General features: G+C 42.2%; 1 protein-coding gene across 1 annotated transcript in view; it reads left to right on the plus strand.

Moving 5' to 3' along the window:
• The window catches only part of opn5 (opsin 5), a 68,076-nt gene that overhangs the window by 37,643 nt on the left and 10,926 nt on the right, over positions 1–19,507 (plus strand). The window contains exon 3 of the mRNA XM_063070756.1: positions 9,845–9,964. Coding sequence (XP_062926826.1) covers positions 9,845–9,964 — 120 coding nt within the window. The remainder of the gene's footprint in view (positions 1–9,844; positions 9,965–19,507) is intronic.

Raw genomic sequence — 19,507 nt, forward strand, 5'->3', positions numbered from 1 at the left:
TACAATCCCAGTGTGGTTTGTTGGTTGTTGTATTTCATGGTAATGAATGTTGTTACCACAGGAATTATCTTTTCTCCAGTATAAGTTCTTAGTTGGATATCTTCAGCCTTCAGTTCAGTATCTTTGAAATGCCCTTAAAACTCATTTTATGGAATGACTGAAACAGCCAAGCCAGTGTCTAATTCAGAGGTGTCAAACTACTGGCCCACGGGCCGCATTCGGCCCGCGAAGGGGGTCCAAACCAGACCGCGGGATGATTTGGGGAAAAAAAAGTATATTCACGACCATATATTATGTATCTGTACGGCAGCCTCTCTCTCTCCCGCCGCTGTCTGTGCTGCCTGCTGCTCCAGCAGCTTGTTGTGTGTACTTAGAAAACAATAGGCGGCAGTTAACCACCCGCTGTGTGTAAGCACCTACCACCCTGCACTGAAGACCACTAGGGCCCCACTTACGTCGTCAGTATAATCACGCAGAGTACTCAGGTAAGTAACACCTGTAGCAAGGCTGAGACTGTTCGTCGCTGTGCTTCAAGAAAAGAAAAGTTGACATCGAAGGTCGGATATTCAACGATAATTGAAAAGATCGTTTTTTTCTTCTGGGAGGTCAACGGCAAAGCTGTGTGTCTGATATGCTCACAGCAAGTGACTGTGGCAAAAGAGTACGATATCAAACGACACTATGAGACGTCATACGGAGAAAAATATGCCAAGTACGCAGGATGACTCAGAACGCAAAAGGTAAATGAGCTTGAAGCAGCTCTGAAAAAACAGCAATCAGTGTTCACCAAAAGTCGAGAGACTCATGATGGAGCTGTCAAGGCCAGCTATATTATTGCTGCTGTGTCGAAGCCATACTCAGAGGAGGAATTCATCAAAGCATGCGTGCTGACGGCGGCTGAGCTGGTGTGCCCTGAGAAGAGACAGGCTTTTGGTAATACCAGCTTGTCAAGAAATACTGTTGCAGAGAGAATCGGGGACCTTGCAGGAGATTTGAACAGTCAACTAAAAGACAAAGTTATTTATTGCCTTCTCTATTGCAATTGATGAGAGTACCGACGTGACTGATGTAGCTCAATTGGGAATATTTATCCATGGTGTTGATGCATCTTTGACCGTCACCGAGGAGTTTGTGGAGATGGTGCCCATGACAAACACCACAATGGCAAATGACATTTTCTCCAGCCTCGTCGAGGCCTTGGACAGACTGGGGGTTGACTGGAGTCACTCTGTCAGCGTGGCAACAGATGGTGCACTGTCCATGGTCAGGAAAAAGGCAGGTGTTGTTGCGAAACCCAGAGAGAAAGTTCAGACAGAGAATCCACAGCAGGAATTCTGGAATTTTCATTGTATTATACAACAAGAGGCGTTATGTAGCAGGAGCCTGAAAATGGACAATGTCATGGATGTAGTAATCAAAACGGATAATTTTATTAGAGCCAAGGGTCTCAACCATCGGTAATTTGACACTCTTTTGTCCGAAAGTAATATTGGACACGGCCTATCCTACCACACTGAAATCTGCTGGTTGAGCAGAGGGGTTGTGCTCAAAAGTTTTTTTCAATTTCGTGCAGAAATTGGACTATTCATGAATGAGAAAGGGAAGCCAGTGGCAGAGTTGGATGACCCAGACTAGCTTCATGATCTTGCATTTTTCGTGGATATAACAGAGCACTTAAATGTGCTTAATGTTAACATACAAGGATGCAACAAACTTGTTATGGAATACTGCAACAGCATTCATGCCTTTCAAATTAAATTAGGCCTGTGGGAGATGCAACTATCTGGGAGCAACCCAGCTCATTTCCCCTCTTTGCAGTCTGTGTGTGTCGCTCATGGGAATAATGACAACATGGACAGGTACAAGGACAAAATATCACGGCTGAAAAGTGAGTTTCAGAATCATTTCCAAGTCTTCACTCAGCTCGAGAAGGAATTCTCACTATTTTGCTCGCCGTTTGCTGTCAACGCAGCGTCAGATGTGCTGGAGGAACTCCAAATGGAACTAATTGAAATTCAGTGTAACTCGGCTTTGAAATATAAATTTGAGACTGTGAGTCTGGACTCATTCTATCAATACCTGGGACTGATGTACCCCAAGATGACAGACTTTGCCTCAAAGATCCTTTGCAAGTTCGGGACAACATATCTCTGTGAGCAGGCATTCTCCATAATGAACATTAACAAATCCAAACTGACACACAGACATCTAGATGACATTATGAAAATCACAACTGCCCAGAAACTGGTCCCTGATGTTGACAGGCTGGTTAAAGCCAAGAGATGTCAGGTGTCTGGAAGCAGCAAGTGAAAAATGAGTGACACTGTTCAATGCACTGCAACATGTAAGCAAAATGCATTATGAAATATTGAGTGTCATAGTATTGTGATTCATTTATTTTCTGACTATTATTGTAAATGTGATCACTTCAATAAAAATTAGAGGCTAACTGTGTTCCTTGTCTGAGTTTGATTGCTGGAAGCAGGCTAATAAAAATTAGGTGCAGTTGTGTAGCCTACATTTACAATTTGTTCCATTAGGTCTACATTTGTGTCTGCTAATGTTCGATCTCAAATGGTTTATTAATGGAAAGGGTGTGGCTCCCAAAACAATCTTAGCCAAAATAGCATCGTTTTTCTCTTGCTCATCACAACTTTCTTGTAGCCTACGACTGTAAGTTAATACCAATCATAAAAATAATGCTTGCTAGGCAATCTTCTTCATAAGAAACGAAATTTGTAAAGTGAAACACTTTGTAGTTATAGCAGAGACTGAGACATATGAGAGCAGGTTGAAAAAACGAAGGCAATGAAAGTTGTGGGAGCACGCGTGCATGCGTTTGCGCATGCACAACTGATCCGGCCCACATGAAGTCGCATTTTGCCCAGTCTGGCCCGTGACCTAAAATGAGTTTGACACCCCTGGTCTAATTCCATTTTAGTTAATTTGCCATTCACTTCTGGTGTAAGCCATATTGCTTGTCTATTCTTAGGTTTCAGATCATAAATCTCAAGGCTACCCACTCCTGTGTCACTCTCATCATTGTCAGGTTTTTCATCAACATCTTGCAGATTAGTGTTCATTTTGAAATTGCACCTTGACTTTTTATCTTTTTCTCTTCCCTGTGCAGTCCATTTATTTTTGTTTGTCAACATGCTCTTTGTATTGTCCGACTTTGCTTGCATTTTCTGCAGGTTTCACCTTTAAATCTGCATTGGGCTGCTGTATGTGTGCCCCTGCCACAACGTACCACAGTTATTTGGCCAGGCATGTTCCTGTTTAGATATTGCAATTTTGTTTACACTCAATTTCATTCCAGTCTCTCTGTCTGTTGTTTCCATTGACACAGTGATTTCAACTGCTTTTTAAGTATGAGTTGTGCTTCAGTTAGGAACTGTTTTTGAATGCTTTCTTGTAAGATTCCACAACTAGATGATCATTCAGTGTATTATTGAGTCCATCACTGAACTGACAATGCTCACAGAGTCTCTTCAGCTCAGCCATTTACGCTGAAATAGACTCCCCTTCCTTATGATTCCGTTTACAAAACCTAAAGCATTTTGCAATCAACAATGATTTTGGTTCTCAATGTTCCTGCATTTCTTTCATGATATCAGCAAAGCTCATTTTGGCTGGTTTGGTTGGAGCAATCAAACTTCTCAGCAAACTTTATGCTTCTCCACCCAATGCACTCAACAAAAGTGGCACTTGCTTTTCATTGGCTGTTTCATTTGTTTTAAAATACTGCTTAATTCATTCAGTATACAATATTGAGTTATCTCTTGTGCAATCAAACATGTCTATCTTTCGTTTGTAGCCAGCCATTTTGCTTTTTTATTATTATTATTATCATCATCATCACCAGGTACACTGCTTATGAACTCATGAATTTCATCCGCTTTTTAAAAAAATTTGACTGTCTCTCCTTTTCCAAAGAGATACGTGTTGTGCTTTTTAAAACTTAACCATCTCTCTCTCCTCTTGTGAAGAGAGAAAACACACTACACTTCAACAAGTAGGTAGTCATCTTGGATTAATTTAAAAACTTACCCATTGCCACTATTACGTTTTGGGATAACGGTCCTTACCTTTGCACAGGATTTTTCAAATCAGCTAGGGCCGTTAATGAGAAAAGCAGAGCCGTTTTAATGGGAGTGCAGCCTCAAGGAAGATAGTGGAGACCACCACTGAGAATGCTGAAAACAATTGTTTAGGTGTCTGGAGCTGCTGTGCCTTCCAAAATATCTCCCTTCTTCTGCAGTCCACCCCCTGCAATTTGCCTATCTTATGGTCATGGCCCTTCCTCATACTGCAAAGAAGAATTGGGAGGGGGAGGAAGAGGTGTATGACTACAAGGACTAACACCTCTCCTCTATCACTATAATTCCCAAATTTGACCTACAGCAGTTCTGCTGTGATAGATTGTTTAGGGCTGACCAACAGTGCAGTTCAGTGTCGCTTATTATGAATACTGTACAAAGATTAGTAATCTGTTCTCTTTAACTTGTCCCTTTTAACCTTAAACATCACTCACATGCACAATTCTCTTTAAACTTCTTTGATTCATACCTTGCACCTGAATAATCACTCAGGAAAATCTACAAACATTTGTATTTCTATCTGATAAGATGATCAAATTTTAAGCAGTTCCCTTTCAATTTGCCAGGATTTGGCCCCAAAATTAATCCATTTGAACATGAAACACAGGAACTGGTGAGTTTCCTTGGAACATGAAAAGAGGGCATGCCAGGCTTTGGGTCTAGGCCAAGTCACAGAGCAATCCTACTCCTCCACTAATTTTCCCTATCATCAGATTATTCCCCACATTCCCATTAACTCTAGTATAACGCCACTCATCTATACATTAGGGCTGTTAACTTTTCTACCCACTTGTCTTTGGGACAGAAGGATGAAGCCAAAGCACCAAGTGAGAGTGGTGAGAAGATGTAAAGTACATACAGCCAGCCCCGGAAATCAGGACTGAACCCAAGCTGTTGGCACTAGGAAGAAGTAGCTCCACTGGACTGTTCCTCCAGCTGTTCATTATGGTCCAATTTTGATTTCAACACCATTTCCCCATTCTGTCTCCCTATACCTCCCGACCTCTTTTATTTTAAATGTCTACCAGGTTTTCCTTCAATGAGCTCACCTGGGGTAGAGAATTCCAAAGGTGCATGACCCTGCTTGTTTCTCTCTTAACTGGGTGACACCCTCCCCTCTCATTCTGAATGTATCCCTAATTTTAATCCTGTCTCTTTTATTGCATCTATAAATTGGTTATTAAGTGAATTAGTCCATTATTACCTCAAGAAAATAATTCTATTTGATAACTGACCAAAAAAATTAATTCATGCTGTAATTTTCTACTCTAATTAGGGTATATATGTGATGGCTCAGCATTATTAGAGGATTTCAGCATTTCTCCTTACTGTGCTGTCACACCTGTTGGACTTCTTGATCATTAATTAACCTTCTTAATTTTAATTTACTCATGCATCAGGTGAAATTTCTTAATCTGTCAATTATAGTAAATGGTCATTATGAATGCAATCAGGTACATATCCCTCCTCTGGCTTCTAAAATGTTGGTTTTGTTCCACTCACTGTGCACAAAAGATTAGTGGAATACATTGCAATGCAATCCCCTTTAATGCCGGTTTACTTTGAATTAAACACATACTACAGGCTGTGCTATCAAATTGAGCAAATATGCTGAAAAGTTCTTATTGTCTTCCTGTTATCTACCACCATTGTGTGGGCACGTGGCCAAGTGGTTAAGGCATTGGACTAGTGACCTGAAGGTCGTGAGTTCGAGCCCCAGCCGAGGGAACATGTTGTGTCCTTGAGCAAGGCACTTAATCACACATTGCTCTGCGATGACACTGGTGCCAAGCTGTATGGGTCCTAATGCCCCTCCCTTGGACAGCATTGGTGTCGTGGAGAGGGGAGACTTGCAGCATAGGCAACTGCTGGTCTTCCATACAACCTTGCCCAGGCCAAGACTTTCCAGACGCAGATCCATGGTCTCGCAAGACTAATGGATGCCTTTACTATCTACCACCGTTACCTGTAAGTAAGAGTCACTGGCAGCGAGTATGCATGATATGCCCGCTATGGTTGAATGGTTTCCAGTATGTATGTGGACATGAAATATGGAAGTGATACTTGCATCATTGCTGAATGTGTGAATGATGGAAATTATGTGGTTTGAAGGATTGAAAAGAATTGAAGAAAGGTTAAGACTAATGGTCCAGATGGCATTGTAAATCAAGCTTACGTTCCTTGAAAGCTGGTGTCAAAGCATTAATCTTCTTGCACTGAAGCAGCTTTTTTGGAGCACCAAATCGTCTCTGTTCCCAGGACTTGCACCTTTAATTGAAGACCCTCAGTCTCTCCCACCAACACTGCATATTTTGACCCAGAACATCGACAGTTCCTTTCCTCCCACAGATGCTGTTTGACCCACTGAGTTCTTCCAGGTGTTTGTTGCTGCAGATTCCAGCATCCACAGTCTCCTGTGTCAATACTGCATACCTAGCGCACACTGGACACCCTTCTTTCTTTCCATCTCTCTCACTAAGTTACAGTGAGTATCATGCATACTAACTGTCAAATTTTCCTCTTGCAAATGAAGGTAGTGTATAATAGGAAATAACAGGAAGAGAATTAAGTAAAGGCATCCGTTAGTCTTGCGAGACCATGGATCTGTGCCTGGAAAGTCTTCACTCCCCAGGGTGCAGGCCTGGGCAAGGTTGTATGGAAGACCAGCAGTTGCCCATGCTGCAAGTCTCCCCTCTCCACAACACCGATGTTGTCTAAGGGAAGGGCATTAGGACCCATACAGCTTGGCACCAGTGTCGTCGCAGAGCAATGTGTGATTAAGTGCCTTGCTCAAGGCATAAACAACACGTTCCCTCAGCTGGGGCTCAAACTCACGCCCTTCAGATCACTAGTCGAATACCTTAACCACTTGGCCACGTGCCCACACAGGAAGAGAATTAGAACATTAGTATATTTGCTTAGAGGTGTCTGAAATTTTCATGCTTATCAACTTGCATATTCTGTAATTCCACAAGATAATACAGTCTGACAGTGTCTTTAATCCTGGAATGGAGAGCATGCTTTATGAGAATAGGTTGAGTGAACTTGGCCTTTTCTACCTGGAGTGATAGATGGGAGGTGACCTGATACGTGATAGAGGTGTATAAGATTATGAGAAGCACTGATTGTGTGCATAGCCAGAAGCTTTTTCCCAGGGCTGAAATAGCTAACACGAGGGGGCATAGGTTTAAGGTGCTTGGAAGTAGGTACAAGGGGGATGTCAGAGGTACGTTTTTCACACAGTGAGTGGTGGGTGCGTGGAATGCACTGCCAGCTACAATGGCAGTGGCGGATATAACAGGGTCTTATAAGAGACATGGAGCTTAGAAAAATGGAGGGTTATGTGGTAGGGAAATTCTAGGCAGCTTCTAGAGTAGGTTACATGGTTGGCACAGCACTTCTATGTTTCTATGTCATGCATTCTCTTAAAAACACATTTAACAGGTAACTAAAATCGTGAATATTATTTAAAACAAGGAAGAGCAAACCATTTACCTTTGCTTGTTTTATTGAATTTTGGTGACCCTATTCAAATTGTAGCTTTGCGGTCTGTGTCTATGTTTCCCCTGAGTTGTGGTGCTAACAAAGAACATAGAACATTGCAGCACAGTACAGGTCCTTTGGCCCACAGTGTTGTGCCAGCCTTTAACTTAATCTAACATCAACCTAACCCTTCCAGCCTAAAGAACACTAAAGAACAATACAGCATAGTACAGGTTCTTTGCCCACGACGTTGTGTTGAAGATACTCTGATATCTCCAGTTGCTTCATTGTTCTAGAAACCTGCTCTTCAAAGTTACGATATTCTCAGTTGCATTCTAAGCTTTGCAGTGACATTTTAATTGCAAGTCCATGGTCCTCATTGAGGGTAATGATGCTGCAAATAATGCTTAGTAGGTTGGGTTATTACCCTGAATCAAAATATTGCAGTTTAAACCCACACCTTTGGAAGTGAGGAAATATAGTGGTTTATCTTAGTGGTCCCCAACCTTTTTTCCACCGCTGACTGGTTTAATATTGACAATATTCTTGCGGACCGGTCGACCAGGTGGCGGGGGGGGGGGGTGGTGGTGTTCAAGTAGGGTTAAATTCACCTCAACATGTCTTTTACAGTTAGGGTTGCCAACTTTCTCACTCCCAAATAAGGGACAAAAGTAGCTCTCAAATCCTGACGAAGGGTCCCGGCCCGAAACGTCAACTGTACCTCTTCCTATAGATGCTGCCTGGCCTGCTGCGTTCACCAGCATTTTTTGTGTGTGTTGACGGGACACTTGTTTACCCAGAGAAAGACTACTATGACCACGAAGCCTTGCGCGGGCACTTGTATGCGCATGCGTGACGTGCACATATGTGACGTGCGCATGCGCGTACGTGCCGATCTTTTTCCCACAAATTGGTTTTGCCTTAATCTTCCCAACTGCACTGTACATACATTATTTCTACTTTACATAGGCTGTGAACTTATCATATCATTCCTACTTTTACTACATGTTAGAGTTATTATAGGTATTAAGTGTTATTTGGTATGGTTTGGTAGGTTATTTTTTGGGTCTGGGAACACTCAAAATATTTTCCCATATAGATTAATGGTAATAGCTTCTTTGCTTTACACCATTTCGGCACGAACAGTTTCATAGGAACGCACTATCTTAGCGGGGGAAATACGGGAAAAGGGCGGTCCCGTATGGGACAAACCAACTTAGCCCAATATACGGGATGTCCCGGCAAATACAGGACAGTTGGCAACCCTATCATCATGTTCAAAAGTGTGTGACAGGGAATGAGGAAAGATGCAGCTGACTCATATCGTTTCCTCGTGGCCCGGTAGCACATGCTTTGAGGCCTGGTACCGGTCTGCGGCCCAGTGGTTGGAGACCACTGGTTTATCTGATATTCGGGTGAGACTCAAACTTATCTGCGCAGTTGGTAATGAATGTAGAGGAAAACCAAAATGAAGAATAGGTTAGTTAGCTTTTGATGTAGAGGTAAATAAAGGAACCTAGAAACAGACCCATCCAGCTGGTTTAAGGCTACAGCTCATGAGGAGGAGACGTATCCATATGGACTGCTGTGGCCCAACAGCCCATTTCTGATGTGTATGCATTTACTTGGCATTTCTATGTAATTCTAAGAAGAATTTTCTGACATTCCATCCAAAGGTTCTTGCAAAAACAACAACATTGTATACTGTTTATTATTGCTTTTCTTTTTAGTCATCTTCATTTTCCTTAGCTCCACCACTGCCTGTAAGGAGTTTGTACATTCCCCTTGTGTTCATGTGGGTTTCCTCCGGGTGCTCCAGTTTCCTCCCACAATCCAAGACGTACTGGTTGGTAGGTTAATTGGTCATTGTAAATCGTTCTGTGGGTAGTCCTGGATTAAATCAGGGGATTGCTTGGCAGCATGGCTCGAAGCGCTGTATCTCAATAAATTAAAATTAGCAACACCTTTTTTGTGTTGGATGGTGATATCGAAATAGAATTCAGCTGTGGGTCAGATTACACCAATCAGCTGATGTCACTACTCTCTTACAATTGAGTACACACCTTATGCCCAAAACTGTACTTGAAGAATAGCACAGAGTAGGAAATTTTGGGGTATGAATTAAAGGAAAACAGGTAAGTGGCTTCAAAATTATGTCCCAGTTTGTTCAAGTATATTCATTGGATAGATTAGAAAATATCTTCCTTTTAACAGTGATGTTCTTGTTACTAAGCATAATTCTTTTTTATTCTTTTTCAAAGGATTTGTATCAATTTTTGGAAATGGTTATGTGATTTATATGGCAATCAAACAGAAGAATAAGCTAAAACCTGCTGAACTGATGACAGTAAATCTAGCGATTTTTGATTTTGGCATGGCAGGTAAAATATTTTCTTTGAATTATAGCCTTTTTAGGATTGAAATAAGTTGCAGACTGAGGAGCAGAAAGTATTTTTGAAGTGGTATTTTAAATATGTAAGTATACACACAGACTATACTTCCACACAATGCACAATGATTATTAGGCGTGGAAAGGCCATACTAAGTTACTGCTGTTCCACCCTCTATAGCAAATGGCTCATTCCCTGCTGAAGTTCCTGGATACTTGAATGACTAAAGTTCCCCAAGACTGAAACCCTTTGGCAGGACTGGGGAAGATCCCACCTCCTCCTCTCCTCCCACCTTTTAAATCTACCCTCAGCAATTTTTCTCCAGTCTTGCCGAAAGATTTTGGCCCGAAACAGCGACTGTGCTATTTTCCATAGACGCTGCTTGGCCCGCTGATTTCCTCCAGCATTTTGTGCGTGTTGATGTGGTTAGGGTTACTAATAGTTCTAAAATGGATCGTACCTGCACCACCCACCATTTTTAAAAGGAAATATGGCTGTCGTATATAAATTTAGGAGAACCCTGTTTTTTCCATAATTCCATAAAAACATACGATATAGGAGCATAATTAGGCCATTTGGCCTATCAAGTATGTTCTGCCATTACATCATGGCTGATCCAATTTTCCTCTCAGCCCCAATCTCCTGCCTTCTCCCTGTATCCCTTCATGCCCTGACCAATTAAGAACCTATCAATCCCTGCCTTAAATATACGTGAAGATTTGGCCTCCGCAGCTGCCAAAGAATTCCACAGATTCACCACTCTCTGGCTAAGGAAAATCCACCTTGCCTCTGTTCTAAAAGGATGCCTCTCCATTCTGAGGCTGTGTCTTCTGGTCTTAGATTCTCCCACCGTAGGAAGCATCCTCTCCACATGCAATCTGTCAAGGACTTTCACCATTCAGTACATTTCAATAAGGAACCCTCATTCTTCTAAATTCTAGTGAATACAGCCCTATAGCCATCAAATGTTCTTCATAAGAAAAGCCATTCAATCCTGTAATCATGTTTGTGAACCTCCAAACTGGAGCATGTAGATATTAAGAAAGAGGATGTGCTGGAGATTTTGGAAAGCATCAAGTTGGATAAGTCACTGGGACCGGACGGGATGTACACCAGGCTACTGTGGGAAGCCAGGGAGGAGATTACTGAGGCTCTGGCGATGATCTTTGCATCATCAATGAGGACGGAAGAGGTTCCGGAGGATTGGAGGGTTGCGGATGTTGTTCCCTTATTCAAAAAAGGGAGTAGGGATAGCCCTGGAAATTATAGACTAGTGGTTAGTAAATTGATGGAGAAGATCCTGAGAGGCAGGGTTTATGAACATTTGGAGAGGCATAATATGATTAGGAATAGTCAACATGGCTTTGTCAAAGGCAGGTCATGCTTTACGAGCTTGAATGAGTTTTTTGAGGATGTGTCTAAACACATTGCTGAAGGTAGAGCAGTAGATGTAGTGTATATGGATTTTAGCAAGGCATTTGATAAAGTACTCCATGCCAGGCTTATTGAGAAAGTAAGGAGGCATGGGATCCAAGGGGACATTGCTTTGTGGATCCAGAACTGGCTTGCCCACAGAAGGCAAAGAGTGGTTGTAGACGGGTCATATTCTGCATGGAGGCCAGTGACCAGCGGTGTGCCTCAGGGATCTGTTCTGGGACACCTGCTCTTTGTGATTTTTATAAATGACCTGGATGAGGAAGCGGACGAATGGGTTAGTAAATTTTCTGATGACACAAAGATTGGGGTGTTGTGGATAGTGTGGAGGGCTGTCAGATGTTACAGCAGGACATCGACAGGATGCAAAACTCAGGGGAGAAGTGGCAGATGGAGTTCAACCCAGGTAAGTGTGAGGTGGTTCATTTTGGTAGGTCAAATATGATGGCAGAATATAGTGTTAATGGTAAGACTCTTGGCAGTATGCAGGATCAGAGGGATATTAGGGTCCAAGTCCATAGGACACTCAAAACTGCTGCACGGGTTGACTCTGTGGTTAAGAAGGCATACGGTGCATTGCCGTCATCAATCGTTCGGCACAGCTTTGTGGGCCGAAGGGCTTGTTTTGTGCTGTAGGTTTTTTAAGTTTTATATGTTTCCTTTGAACCCTCTCCAGTTTCAGCATATCCTTTCTAAGATAAGGAACCCAAACTGGCTCACAATATTCCAAGCGAGGCCTCATCTGTGCTTTGTAAAGTCTCAATGTTACATTATAGCATTTATGTTCTAGACCTCTTGAAATGAATGCTAACATCACATTTGTTTTTCTTACCACAGATTCACTCTACAAACTAACCTTTAGGGAATTCTGCTCAAAGACGCCCGAGTCCCTTTGCACCTCAGTTTTTTGTATTTTCTCTCTATTGAGAAAATTCTCAATTCTTTTATTTCTTCTACCAAAGGACATGACCATACATTTCTGGACACTGTATTCCATCTGCCACTTCTTTTCCCATTATCTGATTCTGTCTAAGTCTTTCTGTAGCCTCTCTACTACCTTAAAACTATCTTCCCCTCCATCTGTCTTCATATTGTCCACAAAATTTGCAACAAAGCCATCAATTCCATCATCCAAGCCTTTGACATATAACGTAAAAAGAATCGGTCCCAACACAGACCCCTGTGGAACACCACTAGTCACCGACAGCCAACCAGAAGAGGCTCCCTTTATTCTCACTCTTTGCCTCCTAACAATCAGCCCCTGCTTTATCCATGCTAGAATCTTTCCTGTTCTACCATAGGCTCGTAGCTTGTTAAGCAGCTTCACATGTGGCACCTGGTCAAAAGCCTTCTGAAAATCCAAATACACATCAACAGATTGTTCTTTGTTGATCCTGCTTGTTATTTCTTCAAAAAATTTAAGCAGATTTGTCATGAAAGATTTTTGCTTGAGGCACATGCTGACTTTGTCCTGTTTTATCATGTACCTTCAAATACCTTGAGAGCTCATCCATTGTAATCGACTCCAACATCTTCCCAACCACTGAGGTCAGACTAACTGGCCTATAGTTTCCCCTCTTCTATCTCTCTTCCTTTGTGAAGTGTGGAGTGATATTTGCAATTTTCCAGTATTCTGGAACCATTCCAGCATCTAGTGGTTCTTGAAAGATCATTACTAATGCCTTCATGATCTCTTAAGTCACTTCCTTCAGAAACCAGGGGTGTACACCATCTGGTCCAAGTAACTTACCTACCTTCAAACCTTTCAGTTTCCCAAGCACCTTCTCTCTAGTAATAGTAATTTCACACACTCCATGACCCCTGACACCTGGAACTTCCACCATACTGCTCATGTCTTCATAGTGAAGACTGATGCAAAATGCTTATTCACTTTGTCTGCCATTTCTTCATTCCCCATTACTATCTTTCCAGCATCATTTTCCAGCAGTCTGAGATCCATTCTCGCCTCTCTTTTACACTTTATGTGTCTGAAGAAACTTTTGGTAGCCTCTTTAATATTACTTAATTATTAATTATTATTATATGTTGGGCATATGGCCAAGTGGTTAAGGTGTTGGTCTAGTGATCTCAAGGTTGCTAGTTCGAGCCTCAGCTGTGGCAGCATGTTTGTGCCCTTGAGCAAGGCACTTAATCACACATTGCTCTAGTCTGTACAAGGAGTGGCGCCCCACACAGACTTCCAATCTGCGCCTTGTAAGGCATGAAAATGCCCGACGCAGGCCTCTCATGGTCTGAGTCGACATTCCCCCTTAATATTACTGGCTAGCTTACTTTTGTATTCCATCTTTACCTTCTTAATGACTTTTTAGTTGCTTTACGTTGGTCTTTGAAAGCTTCCAAATCCTCTAACTTCCCTCTAAGTTTTGCTCTGTTATATGTTCTGTCTTTGGCTTTTATGTTGGTTTTGACTTCTCTTGTTAGCCATGGTTGTAACATCCTTCCTTCAGAAAACGTCTTCCTCTTTGGAATGTATATATATATGTGTGTGTGTATATATATATATCCTGTGCCTTCCGAATTGTTTCTGGAAATTCCAGCCATTGCTGCTCTGCTGACATCCCTGATAGTGTTCTTTTCCAATCAATTCTGGCCACCTGCTTTCTCATGCCTTTGTATTTCCCTTTATTGATACATCTGACTATAACTTCTCCTTCTCAAATTTCAGGGTGAATTCGATCATATTATGATCACTTGCCCCTTAGGGTTCTTTTACTTGAAGCTCCATAATCAATTCTGGTTTATCAATGATGGTTGTAGTTGGGAGCTGAATGTCCAAGGTTACACATTATGTCGGAGGAATAGAAAGGTAGGCAGAGGGGGTGGCATTGCTCTGTTAGCAAAGAATGGCATCAAATCATTAAAAAAATGTGACATAGGTTTGGAAGATATTGAATTCTTGTCGGTTGAGTTAAGAAACTGCAACGGTAAAAGGATCCTGATGGCAGTTATATACATGCCTCCCAATAGTAGCTGAGACGTGGACCACAGATTACAATCGAAAATAGAAAGGGTGTGTCAAAAGAGAAATGTTATGATAGTCCTGGTAGCAGTATTTCAGTGGAGTAAAGGAAATTACAGTGGTACGTGAGAGGAGTACGCCAAAGTATATTGGAAAGAGATGCTGTGGGGGATGACAGCAGAGCAGCAATGGCATGAGTTTCTGGGAAAAATAAGGAAGGCGCAGGATAGATGTATTCCAAAAACAAAGAAATATTCAGATGATAAAATAGTACAACTGTGGCTGACATGGGAAGTCAAAGCTAATGTAAAAGCAAAAGTGAGGGCATACAACAAAGTAAACATTAGTGAGAAGACAGAGGATTGGGAAGCTTTTTAAAACCCACAGAGAGCAACTAAAAGAATCATTAGGAGGGAGAAGATGAAATATGAAAGCAGGCTAGCAAACGATATCAAAGTAGATAGTAAAAACTTTTTCAAGTATGTAAAATATAGAGACATGAGAGTGGATATGGGATCGCTAGCAAATCAGACCGGAGAGATAGTAACAGCGGACAAGGAGACGTTTGCTGAACTATGTGAGTATTTTGCATCAGTCTTCACTGTGGAAGATACTGGCAGTGTGGCAGATATTGAAGGGTGTGAGGAAAGAGAAGTGAGTGCAGTTAATATTACAAGGGAGAAGGTGCTCAAAAAGCTGAAAGACCTAAAGGTACTTAAGTCACCTGGACCAGATGAACTGCACTCTAGGTTTCTGAAGGAAGTAGTGGTAGAGATTGTGGCGGCATTAGTAATGATCTTTCAAAAATCATTGGACTCTGGCATGGTGCCAGAGCACTGAAACATTGCGATTGTCACCCCACTCTTTAGGAAAGGAGGAAGGTAGCAGAAAGGAAATTATAGACCAGTTAGCCTGACCTCAGTGGTTGGGAAGATATTGTTTTTTTCATTCATAGCTTGTCACACCAGACAGCCAGCCACTCTAGTGTTGTTTGGTTGATGTTGAGCAGGTCAGAGTCAGGTAAATCAGGTGAGAGTGGGCATTTGCACAGAACATGTTCAATGTTCTGCACCCTTTCGCCACACTCACAGTATTCGCTGGTCTTTGAACCCCACTTCACCATATTGTCGCCCGTCCTACAAACTCCTGTTCTCGCTCTGTTGAGAGTGAACCACTTCCGTCTGTAAAGTCACCAATAATGAGGTACATTTTGTCCTGGAGATCTAGGTTAGGTGGCCACATGAATGGTTCATTAGGGGGTTTGTGGATCGAGATGATATTTATGTGTTTTGTTTCAACTTTCAGAAGTTCCATTGAGCTAGCTTGGATGTTTGCTGTGCTCATTACTATAGAGTTATCTTTAACAAAGACTGCACTTCCATAAGTTTGGCTAGGGGAGTCAATAGCCAAGTGCATTCCTGGCACATCGGGTTAATTGTTCAGACTATGAGTTTCTTGTATGCACAAGATGTCCGGTTTTAAGTTTGCCAGGATTTCTGCTTTACTGTGGCTGAAGCCTTTGATGTTGTGGCTAACGACTTTCATGATTTCCAGCTGGCTGAGGGTTTATCCTTTTACCACTCACTGGATCACTTGGTCTGGCACGTAATGTCAGGATTAGTCTCCTTTCGGATTAACAGGGTCACGGCGTGAACGTTCCTGACTCAACCCCAGGAGAATATTGGTGTCAATTGTTAAGGATGAGGTTATGGAGTACTTGGTGACACAGGACAAGATAGGACAAAGTCAGCATGGTTTCCTTAAGGGAAAAACTTGCCTGTTGGAATTCTTTGAGGAGATTACAAGTACAATAGATAAAGGGGATACAGTGGATATTGTATATGTGGATTTTCAGAAGGCCTTTGATACGGTGCCGCTCATGAGTGTTTACCAAGTTAAGATCCCATGCTATTACAGGAAAGCTACAGGCATGGTTAGAGCATTGGCTGATTGGTGGGAAGCAGCAAGTGGGAATAAAAGTATCCTTTTCTGGTTGGCTGCCAGTGAGTAATGGTTTTCTGCAGGGGTTGCCGTTGGGACCATTTATTTTTATGCTGTATATCAATGATTTAGATGATGGAACAGATGGCTCTGTTGCCAAGTTTGCAGATGATACGAAGATTGGTCAAGGGGTAGGTTGTGTTGATGAAACAGGTGAGCTGCAGAAGGACTTAGACAGATTAGGAGATTGGGCAAGAAAGTGGCAAGTTAAATACAATGTTGGAAAATGCATCGTTATGCACTTTGGTAGAAGAAAATCCAAAAATCTGAGATGTAAAGGGACTTGGGAGCCCTTGTGCAGAACAACCTAAAGGTTAACTTGCAGGTAGAGTCAGTCTTGAAAAAGCCAAATTCAATGTTAGCATTTATTTCAAGAGGTCTGGAATACAAGAGCAGGAATGTGATGCTGAGGCTTTATAAGGCACTGGTGAGGCATTACCTTGATTACTGTGAACCTTCTGTGCTCCTCATCTAAGAAAAGATGTGCTGGCACTGGAAAGACTTCAGAGGAGGTTCTCAAGGAAGATTCCGGGAAAAGAGTTATCATACGAGGAGCGTTTGACAGCTCTGGGTCTGTATTCTCTGGAATTTAAAAGGATGAGGGAGGGATCATCCAAATATTGAAAGGCCTAGATATGGTAGATGTGGAAAGTATGTTTCCCATGTGGGGAGTCTAGGACAAGAGGGCACAGCCTCAGGATAGAGGGGTGTCCATTGAAAACAGAGATGCAGAGAAATTTCTTTAGTCAGAGGGTGGTGAATTTGTGGAATTTGTTGTCACGTGCAGCTGTGGAGGCTATGTCATTGGGTGTATTTAAAGCAGAGATTGATAGGTTACAGGGAGATTGCCGGGGAGTGGGGCTGAGGAGGGGAAAAAAGAGTCAGCTATGATTGAATGTCAGAGCAGACTCGATGTGCCAAATGTCCTAACTCTGCTCCTATGTCTTATGGTCTTATGGTCTTACCACACAACACCCAATCCAGAAAAGCTGATCCCCTAGTGGGCCCAACCACAAGCTGCTCTAAAGAGCCATCTCGTAGGCACTCTAGAAATTTCCCCTCTTGGCATCTAACAGCATCCTAATATTCGCAATCTACCTGCATAATGAAATTCCCCACAACTATTGTAACTTTGCCCTTTGGCATGCATTTTCTATCTCCCATTGTAATTTGTAGACTACATCCTTGCTATTGTTTGGGCGTCTGTCTACAACTCCCATCAGTGTCTTTTTGCCCTTACAGTTCCTAAGTTCTATCCACAATAATTCAACACCTTCTGACCATGTGTCACCTCTTTCGAATTATTTGATTTCATTTTTTACCAACAGAGTAACGCCGCCCCCTTCTGTCTTCCTACCTGTTATTTTAATACAGTGTGTATCCTTAGACATTAAGCTCTCAGCTATAATCTTCTTTCAGTCATGATTCAATGATGCCTAAAACATCATACCTGCCAATCTGCAACTGCGCTACAAGTTCAAGTTCCTTATTCTGTATTCTGCACACATTCAAATACAACACCTTCAGTCCTCTATTCACCCTTTTCGATTTTGTCTGCCTTTTATGTTGCAGCTCATACTGTTGACTGCAATTTTGCCCTATCAACAGCTTCTCTTCACTAGGCATTGCCCCTGTTTGTAAACCAGCTGCCTCATCTTCAGCATTATCACTCTGGTTCTCGTCCCCCTGCTAAATTAGTTTAAACCCTTCTGAACAACTCTAGTCAACCTGCTTGCGAAGATGATGGATCCCCCCCGCCCCCCGGTTCAGGTGTAACCCATCCCTTTTGAAAAAGGTTGTACTTTCCCCAGAAGAGATCCCAATGATCCCTGCCCCCTGCACCAGTTCCTCAGCCACGCATTCACCTGCCAAATCATCCTATCCCTACCCGCACTGGCACGTGGCACAGGCAGCAATCCAGAGATTACTACCATGGAGGTCCTTTTCCTCAGCTTTCTACCTAGCTTCCTAAAATCTCTCTTCAGGACCTCCTCACCTTGTCCAGCTATGTCATTGGTGCCAATATGCATCAAGTTTTCTGGCTGCTCACCCTCACCCTTGAGGATGCCATGGACTCGATCCGTGACCTCTCTGATCCTGACACTAGGGAGGCAACTACCATCCGGGTGTCCGTATCAAGTCCACAGGACCTCATTCTGTTCCTCTGACTAGGGTATCTCCTATCAAAACTACAGTCCTCTTCACCTCTCTGATCTTCTGAACCTCCTATCTGAATATGTAACTTATTATGCCTAGGCCTTAGGCAGTGTCAAGCTAATGATCCTGAGATAATATTTGATCTGGAGTCTCTCAGTTGAATAACGATGCAGAGTGTTGTGTTAGACATGCCACTCAAAAACTTAACTCAATAAATCTACTTCTGCCTCAAGGATCCCCTCCATCTTAGCAGTTTCTGAAACAAGGGGCTTCCTCCTGCCAAGAGTTGAACTAGTTTATGGTAGGACATTGGTTTGATCTGGGATATGTGTTCTGCATCAGTACTGTTGAAAGAAACTGCTGCAGTTCCAAGAGATTTGAGGGAGCTGAATGTTATAATGCCACTGTGTACTGCCATCTACTGGTGAAATGTGGAAGCTTACTGCATTCACATTTGTATTCCCACTTAAAGAAGAGAGACATTTGGAAAGTCATTGGGGTATCATCTGTTGCTACAGGTTTTATACGTAACAAAAACACCTTCAAGCATTTTATACAGAAAAATGTATGACAGCCTAAATCTTCCGCTTGACAGCAAGAGCAGTAAAATTGCTGGGTGCAGGAAATCCTTTGCCACAAGTGTGTGCCACATGGATTCTGTCGTTGAAGTTACTTAACTATTCATGAAGGGTTTCTTTGATACTTGCACATCAATGAACTGCATTAATCTGAAATCTTTAAATGGAATTAAAATTTAACTGGAAGCCACGTGGAGTCAGGGCTTGCTCTTAAAATTTAGCTCATGTTTCTCGATCTATCCTCTACAGCAAAGACAAAATTCAATTATGCAGTAGTAAACCTCCCTGATTTTTTTTCAATATCTGAAATATTCTTTCTTCCCCCCAGGATTTGGGTATCTCTTTGAAAGCCAGCATTCATTCATGACTTACTAACCCAATTAA

This window comes from Mobula hypostoma, chromosome 2 (genome assembly GCF_963921235.1).
Source record: "Mobula hypostoma chromosome 2, sMobHyp1.1, whole genome shotgun sequence".
Classification (NCBI taxonomy): Eukaryota; Metazoa; Chordata; class Chondrichthyes; order Myliobatiformes; family Myliobatidae; genus Mobula; species Mobula hypostoma.